Consider the following 8,640-nt stretch of genomic DNA (forward strand, 5'->3'; position numbering starts at 1 on the left):
TGAGGCTGTAGCGTCTCCGTTTGATTTACATCTTACTAGAATACATACTTGCATCAGTAAATATTCTCACACTGCTCTTTCTCCTAGTTTGTATCAAGGGTGTACACAACTAGAAACACAGAACACAAACATTTTGCCCACTTTGCCTATAGATGAATCAATTTCATAAAGAAAGTGCTTCATGAATGCTGTTTTGCTGAAATGAACATTGTTCGATGTAAGAGACAGCATGAATCACAAACTACCTAAAAACATAACAGAGCACTCAGACCTTGAAAACTTGGTATTTTGGTAATTCTCCAGCAGTGGCAACCATCCACATCTGAGGCCCATATTTCGTCTCTTCCTCTGATAAAGAGCAGCTGGGGATTCTTGGAGTCAGACACATCTATACTCATAGGTCTTCCTAGCTCTGCTTCTGCCACGTTACAGGTGCAGTAGTTCCTCATCTGTTCTTCCACTGATATGTATCCCAAAATGTGGTGCACGGTGTTATTCAGAATACCATAATAAAACATGCGGCTGCCATAATCAAGCTCTTCCATCCAGTACAAGCGGCTATCAAATAAAATGCATTACTTAGAATAGAAAAACTTCAATCTGAGAAATCTGCCCTAAATGCAGTCTTGTAAGTGACTACAGTCACAAACCTCCCAAACATTTAAAACAAGGTAACTACAGCAGCATACTTGCAGAGTGATTCCAGGTGTTTAAATGATATTTTTCAATGGAAGGTCACCATAACTGACTATTTTGGATAAAACGGTTACTGTAAAAAATCGTCGTCTGGTGCTGACCTTCGTTTGCATCACTTAAACAGAAGAACCTATCAGTATTTAAGTATCTTTTGAAATCTTTACTCAAATGCAGACATCTTTTTGAAACTAGATATGTCCAAGCTCCAAGCAGTATAAAAGTAGAACTACATCCAGAAATTTCTGAGATTTACACAATGCAAAAGACTTATATAATATAAAAAGTCCTTTTTGGTCCTTAACAGTTGATGACTTCATGAAAATCATGTTTAAAATACGCTTTAAAAAGTTATTAGTAATATATGCCTTACCTTAAGAAAGGATATGACAACAGAGATGATACAGTTGAATTACTTTTACTCAACTGTATGTTCAAGTCTTTTAGAGATTTTATCTTGAGCTCAAGATCAATGACAAATATTTGGGTTTCATTCCAGGATGTTTTCAGGGCAACAAAGAGATGTCTTGCAATCCAGTCAACTGTGATGGCTGTAGCATTGCAAAGATATGCATCTTTGAAAAACTTAAGAAAAAATAAAAACATTACTAAAACTGCTTGAAGGCAGAACTTTCCCACCTGATGCTAGGACATTATGAAATTAGATTTGTTTCCAAAATAAATTCTATTTGGCAAGTAGAAATCAAAATATAAAGAGATGCCACGGAATGAAGATTCCAATATTTCTATACAAATGAAGACTACTGTTTCACAAATATCAATTGTTGCTTCCATGTTGCTTCCATATTCTTGAAATTAGAATTAAATCAAATTAAATTAAATTACATTTGATACAAAAACAAATTTCTAAATTTCTTGTGTTTAATAGCGTGAATTTTAAATTAAATGTCTGTTGAAATATCTTATCAACAAAGCAGATGTCAGTAAAATCATACATGTTTAATAGGACAACTTTACCAATGGCATACTCTGGCCTATTCTAATAGCTGTTGATGACAGAAAAATTGAAGTCCAAATTTTATTATATTGTACATATTTTTATTGTATTGCTAGAAAGGAAAATTATCCAGCTAATCTCTTTCATATTGCATCTCATATAAACTGGCAGTCATTAAGAAAATTGTGTCTTTCCAGTTCTGTTTTCCCCACTGTATTTTACCATTAAATGTGCTTTGTTCATCATGCTGCTTTTTTTCTGTTTCAAACATGCAGTTTTGACTTCTTCAAAAACATCGTTAGCCCAGAAATAATGATAATAATGGCCGCATATTTTCCTAGATTCTCTCAAGCAAGGGAATGAACAAAGGAATACCTGAAACTTTGAAGTATTCTGTATATTCAGAAGAAAAAGAGAATCTTCTACAATATAGTACGCTTTGTCATCATTAGCAGTATAACAGATGTCCTTTACATTTGTCTTTGCTGAAAGTTCCCATATGGTATGATTATTGTCTATGTCAGTAAGAAACAACTTGTTGGCAGAAACAGTTATAAGAGTGGGGACAGGGAAAAGCTCTGGAAGGAAAAGGACACAGCAGAATTTACAAAAAAAAAATCTAGACAATAGCAGTCATTCATAAGGAAAGCAAGTACAAGATAAAAATGAATGATGGCCCTGCACATATTATATTTGGTCCTATGTCACAGCAAATAAATAAAATAATGAGATGCCTTCTTGTCATCACATGCAAACTCCTAAGATTTTTTCAATGGCATTGTGGATGTTTACCTAACAAGTTTAAGCCTAGTAAAAACAAATTTGCTCACTTAATTACCTTTAACAACCCAAATAGAAATAGCCTATGATCCCTAGTAGATTTCTAACTCTCCTGGCTACCTTTCACAGCCCAATTAGAAATATTCTATGATTTCTAGCAGGATGCAGATTACAGATCAAAATCTGCTGTTCTATACTACCCTGGGGTTGCCTAGAAAAGTTAATTTAGCATAGTTTTTAAGACTTGAAATTCCTGAAATTTAATCTAATGATAAGAAATGTGTTAATCATTTCATGTAGGAAGCTGTAACTATTTCCTCTGTGGTGTCTATTGTAGGGTGGAACAAATGTCACACAGTGTTGGATTTATTTATCAGACTACTGAATTCCTGTACTGTCAATTTCACCAGCTATTACACACAAACCATGAGATGGCATCTAAATCATCCATACCTGATGAATTCCTCTCTGCTATATCAGACAAAGGTCCTGGACCCACAGAGGTGAAGGCTTGCACCTGGGGGACAGGAGATTGTTACATATATTAAGTAGCAGCATAAATGATTGCATTTGAGAGCCTGTAGAGTCATAGTTAATGACAAAACCAGAACCAGATCCCCGGCTGCTTAGCCAGGAACATATGCATGTGCTCTGTTTGACCTAAGGCTGTGCTGGTCATCTCAAAGGCTACGTTCAGGGCTGGACCATGGCTATGAAGAGAATTTTAAGCAGTGGCCCAGAGAGTGACAATTCATGCTGCATCTATCAATTAGAGCTCAAAGGACATCAGACAGTCTTGTCTCCTTCCCCAGGCTGGAGCAATTCCTACTGTTGGTTGACGTTGCAACCAATATGGTGTTCTCCCCCATCAGTATGTGGTCTATTACATGCTCTCATGCTTTTAACTTGTCTTTCAAGCACACATTCTGTGTGTTCCAAACCTTTTATCACAATGAAAACTCTTGACAAGTTTTAATATGAAAGTCTCTTTTTATGGAAGCCATGTGAGCCCTTGCATTTCTCTAGCAGTGGAATTTCTCTTGAAATGCTCTGTTTTAATGGCCTGTCACTCTCCATCAGCTTAGTTGAATCTGTGTTTAACTTGTAGCTTTTAGTAGTGGCTTTGGGAGACCTCTAAAAAAGTTTCTTTTGGGCTTCACCAAACCTGTATAATATTGCAGCATTGTTTTTCCACCTTATTTAAGGAACAATACAATATGTAGAAACGTTAAGCCAGGTATCCAAGAGTGAATCAGTGAATCAACAGTTCCACAAGCAGAAACCACAAGTTCTTGCCCCAAGCCCAATACCGTCTCCTAGGCAAACACATCAGGCTGCACTGATAACATCTACCATCTAGCATGAGATAAGCTCAGTAGTTTTTCATACCTGAAACCTTACTGTGAGGCTGGGAAGCACATCCCTGAGAGTAAAGAGCATCAGAGTGGGTTTAACGTTGCTCACGTTCCACTCTGTGAAAGTGTCGGCAGTGCCACTCTGACTCAATAGTTGATAGTAAACCTTGAACAGTGTTAATACTCCGTTTTCCTTTTCAGGTCTGTCCCACCTGAACTCCACAAGGACCTTCTCATAACTTTCATGTAGGTTATTTCGTAACACATATATTCTAGGGTTTGTAGGGGGTGAAGGAACTGTATTAAAAAAAAAGATAAAAAACACAGAGCAAAGTACTCCTATTGAAACAAACTCTACCTCGTAATTAATTCTTTTAGTTTTGAGCCTGAGCTTTACAATCCCGACACTGACAGAGACAGATAGCAATTGGTGAGATGTAAATTACAGATGAATATCTAAAACTTCATGGTAATTCCTTTCTGTTTTTCATTGGTGTGTAGGTATCTGATTTTAACTTGCTTAGCAAAAAAAGAGCTGTATAAACAGAGACAAATGCACTCTTGCACTCAGATTGGGACATATCTATTTAGCCAAGTCCTGTAGGTAACAATGGAGCTGCAAGAATTTTCACAACATGGAGCGTACTCTATCCCCTCTCCTATCCACTTCAAAATCTACTGCAGGTCATAAGCTTTCTCAGCACTTCAGTCACTCAACACTATATTTTAGCTGACTTAACTTTGACCTTCATGAGAGCAAAAATAAACACTGAAGTAAAAAGTGCATAACATTTATTAAAAATTTAATAAGTGGTTAAGATATTACATGCAGCCTTTGATGGTCATTGTAATGCATCTCAATTTCTCTTTATTGCTCATAGTGATAGGCATGTGGTGGATATATTGTCATGCGCTTTCTGTTCCAAATTCTACTACTGCAATTGAGTGCATTTATGTGTGCAATAGATAATTGCCAAAGATACTCAAGAACAGGTCCTTATAATTCTGCCTACAGCTATCTAGACCCGAAAGCTGCTTATTGCTCTCCAGGGTTTCACTTGCTGACATAGACCTGGTCCCAGGTCACCATTACAGGTGAGGAGTGGGATTTAAAATTCTAGTACCTCCTTCAGGTGCTCGAAGGGATACAGACGTTGTTGGTGCCTTGCCCCAGTATGTGTATGGAGTGACGGTAAAATCAAAGAGTGCAAATGGTTCCAGCCAATCAATGCGGTAGGATGGCATTGTCAGGTTATGGGGATGGAGGCAACGTCCACTCTCCAAAGACTGTGAATGAAATAAAACAGAATAAAATAAAACAAAGCATTTTTCCCCTGTTAGAAAAGCCTTCAGTTTTCTAAAATTCCCCTCACCAATCTAGTCAACTAAATCAAGACAGAGCTTCTCTTCCTGTGAGTGATCGTTGTTTCACCAACTCCTGTGGCACTGTAGCAATACGTAGCAATCTGCTAGAAATCTGCCCTTTGAATTGAAAGTAAAGCTTGCCAAATTTGCTAAAATTAAGTGTGGATGAAGGCTAGATTTCACATTCAGGCAAAAGCTGTCCCACTGGCAGCTCAGAGGACACTTCTGTCTCTGAGTTACTGTGAAAGGCTTTCTCACACATCTTTGAGCATTGGGAGCTCCTCGCCTGGCACTTCACACCCCAGCAGCTAGCCCAGAGCTACTGCTAAGCCCGTGTTCCTCCTATGTTGGCCTCAGTCATGGAGAAACAGGACAGCTTTCTTTATATTTACAGTTTAGTTTGGTTGCTTGACCGATTTGTAAATGCTGGAGAAGAAACAAACTGTATTTCTGTTTAAAAATAAATATGTCAGCAAGTAGATGCAGTAATACATGTAGATAATAATGAGGGGTTGCATGAATATCCTCACTTGTAGAGCTTTTGATCCCACACAGTAAAAGACAGCTCCCCATTCCACATTTGTGCAGGGACTCCAAGTGACGTGAAAACTTGAAGAATTTCCTTTAATCCTGAAGGAAGACTTTGGCACCGAATCCGGAATCACTTTTGGTATAAAAGAAAAATTTCCTGTCCATAAAAAGAGGAAGAAATAATAATAATTTAAAGAATATGAGCAATAAGTAGACTTTTCAAACCTGACTTAAAAGATTAAAGTACTATGGGAAATCCTGTAAGCTGTCATTAGACATAAACAATGAATAACAACACCATGTATTCTTTTTAGCCATACCCACCAGCTTTTATAATTGCACATTATCCATGTATAGCCTGATATATTTATTAATAAGTTGCTGTTGTTCTTATCTTTTGTCAAATGACTAAAGAATTTCAAGAATGAAGAATTACAGGCTGACAGTGAATACCTTTACTGAGGGGTTTAGATAAAGAAAATAACGTACCTGGCAAAGGTTTAAGTGATGTGTGAACAAGGGTAAAGGCTGCAAACTCTGCTGGTTGTGAGAACGGAATGCTAAGGCTCTGATTGACTTCCTGAGTTGTAATGAGCTGAAGACTATTAATCCAGAACAGACGACCACTGTAGTATTCCAGTGCACCCTGGGATATTTCTGAAGTACTCCATGCTGCAAATTCTGTGACGATGGCATTACCACAACTGTGAAAACATGTGTGAAATTAGCAAACTGAAAACACACGTGTAGAGAGAACAAGATTTATGGAATGTTTGATGCATCAATAAGTTTCCCATTATTCAAATTCTTAATACTCATGTAGGAGGCAGGAAAACAATTCAAAAAGTTTTCTTTAAGTTCTCTAACGCAGAAGACTTTTTAGAATAACACATTGCAGGAGCACCTGTGAAAAAAAGGCTTCATTTCCTTGATTTCATTAGAAAACAATTATAAAATGGCTTAATATTCTGATGCATGGATGTAGAAAATTGAGTATTTTGAAAAATCAGCCCACCTTCTCTCAGCAATACCACTGAAACTGTGGAGTCTACTTCACAGCATGAGATTCATTCTACTTCATCAGAGTAGGTCCCCAGATGAATTTGACCCTGCTAGTTTCCTCGATAACTTTCCATTATTTATTAAACTCTATTAACATTTTCCTCCACTGGGATCATTGGTGATATAATCTGTCTTGTTACTTCTATATCAAAACTTACAGGCCTTTTTTAGTCCCAATTTATCTTCTGGATGAGAGATTAAATACGTTGTAAAAGGCATCATTTTGTCATCTCAGAAATGTCTTTCAGCTTAGACACATGCTGTCCAAAACAAATTTGGAAAAGCTTTGACACGCCATCAGGTCCATTAGGATGGATTACTCCTAATCTCTCTATTCTGCCATGCCAGGGACAATGATTTATGGCTGCCAATTGGTTCACAATGGAGCTGCATGTTCTAGCTGAAACTAATCAACATATTTTGATTCTTTAAATGTTTACCATTAATCATAGCAAGTCTAAAATCAGTCAGAAAACTCAGCTGATTGCACACAAAGTCAGCCTGCAACATTATGAGCACATGTAAATACAGATACTGTTCAATTAAGTTTAAGAAGTTTAATCTGATGCTTGAAAAAAAGAATGGCACTCTCCATGTGAAAAGGAGCAAAAACATCATTTCATGAGCTACCACTCATTATGCACTTGGCACTTACAGAACAAATTACCATTTTTCTCAAAGTCTTAGTATGTATTCAAGCTGACCCATAAACACGGTTTTGTTTTGGGTTTTTTTAAACTTTGCCTTTCAGCAATAATGCAGCCATTTCATGCTCAGGATGATCAAGAGGAAAGCCTGCTCAGTAGTGATTGCCCAGGTGAGAAAGCAGTGTCAGTTCAAGTCCTAAGCTCCATGCATGATGAACAAGTTAGCTAGGCACTTGAAAACTGTCAGTGTTGTAAATGCCAAGATAAAATAGACAATAAATGGTGATTATTTCCTAAAGCTTAGTCTAAAAATTGATGAGCATGACCTCAGTTCAGTTGAGCTTCCATACTGTGTTTCTCTCACTGTAAAACCGTGTTAACAACCATCTCAACATGTAGTTTGCCATCAGCTAGATGTGATCATTAGCTCTTCTTTTTGTTTATTGTTAAGTTAGTAACTAGTGTACCTAACATTGGATAAAATTTGTTTTTAAAGAGTTTTACAAAAACTAGAAAATACAGACTTTCTTACCTCTTCCACACATTTACTTACCCTTCTTTGCAAAGAGAAACTCTGTATAGGTTTAAGCATAGACTATCTCGCACAAGCCAGTAAAGAAAACCATAGGTGAGATCCAAAGTTAAACCAACCACCTAAGAAAAAAAAAGTTCAAATGGCAATTTGAACACACCTTCACTTCTGCAGTAAAAGCCCTTAGGCAACTGTTGTCTAAACAGCATCATGAGTAGCTCTTTATTGGCAAAAATAACATTACTACCATGAATGTTTATTCTAACACAAAAAGAGGTAGCACTAGAAAATAATCAGGTCCTTGGTGGACACCTATTTATAGCAGTCAATGATTTTCTAGATAGCATTTTATGAGCACCTGTCACAGTGTTCATCCCTGGAGTATCTGAGTACTTCAGATATGATGGCAATAGTGTATCAAGTGATTAGTGGAACTACCTCTCAAAATTTCCAGAACACCTCTGGTATTTTAACATTTTTTGTCTGAAACAGGTGGTTCATAACCAGTCTAAAAGTCAGAATCACCTTTTGAAAGAAGTATTTCAGATCTTTTGTCTTTGTTTTCTAGCTTTGATTTTATGCACGCAATATTGAATGTGTTGCATTATTTATGGAAAATACATACAAATTTTTTATTGACGTATTTGGTTAAACAGGAAATTCAAATATTTACATTTTGGTAAATCATTTATTATTAAATAAAAAGTCCGGGGGGGG

The 8,640-nt window shown here is 36.8% G+C and overlaps 1 protein-coding gene across 1 annotated transcript in view; it reads right to left on the reverse strand.

Annotated features, from left to right (window-relative positions):
* ROS1 (ROS proto-oncogene 1 , receptor tyrosine kinase) overlaps window positions 1-8,045 on the reverse strand; it is a gene marked incomplete at its 5' end in the record, with an annotated part of 48,278 nt that extends 40,233 nt beyond the window's left edge. Inside the window, 9 exons of the mRNA XM_009583717.1 lie at window positions 272-558; window positions 1,067-1,278; window positions 2,027-2,229; window positions 2,885-2,948; window positions 3,821-4,083; window positions 4,911-5,072; window positions 5,675-5,839; window positions 6,172-6,386; window positions 7,945-8,045. Coding sequence (XP_009582012.1) covers window positions 272-558; window positions 1,067-1,278; window positions 2,027-2,229; window positions 2,885-2,948; window positions 3,821-4,083; window positions 4,911-5,072; window positions 5,675-5,839; window positions 6,172-6,386; window positions 7,945-8,045 — 1,672 coding nt within the window. The remainder of the gene's footprint in view (window positions 1-271; window positions 559-1,066; window positions 1,279-2,026; window positions 2,230-2,884; window positions 2,949-3,820; window positions 4,084-4,910; window positions 5,073-5,674; window positions 5,840-6,171; window positions 6,387-7,944) is intronic.
* Between the last annotated feature and the right edge of the window lie 595 nt (window positions 8,046-8,640).

Source organism: Fulmarus glacialis, unplaced genomic scaffold, assembly GCF_000690835.1.
Source record: "Fulmarus glacialis isolate BGI_N327 unplaced genomic scaffold, ASM69083v1 scaffold15328, whole genome shotgun sequence".
NCBI classification, from domain to species: Eukaryota; Metazoa; Chordata; class Aves; order Procellariiformes; family Procellariidae; genus Fulmarus; species Fulmarus glacialis.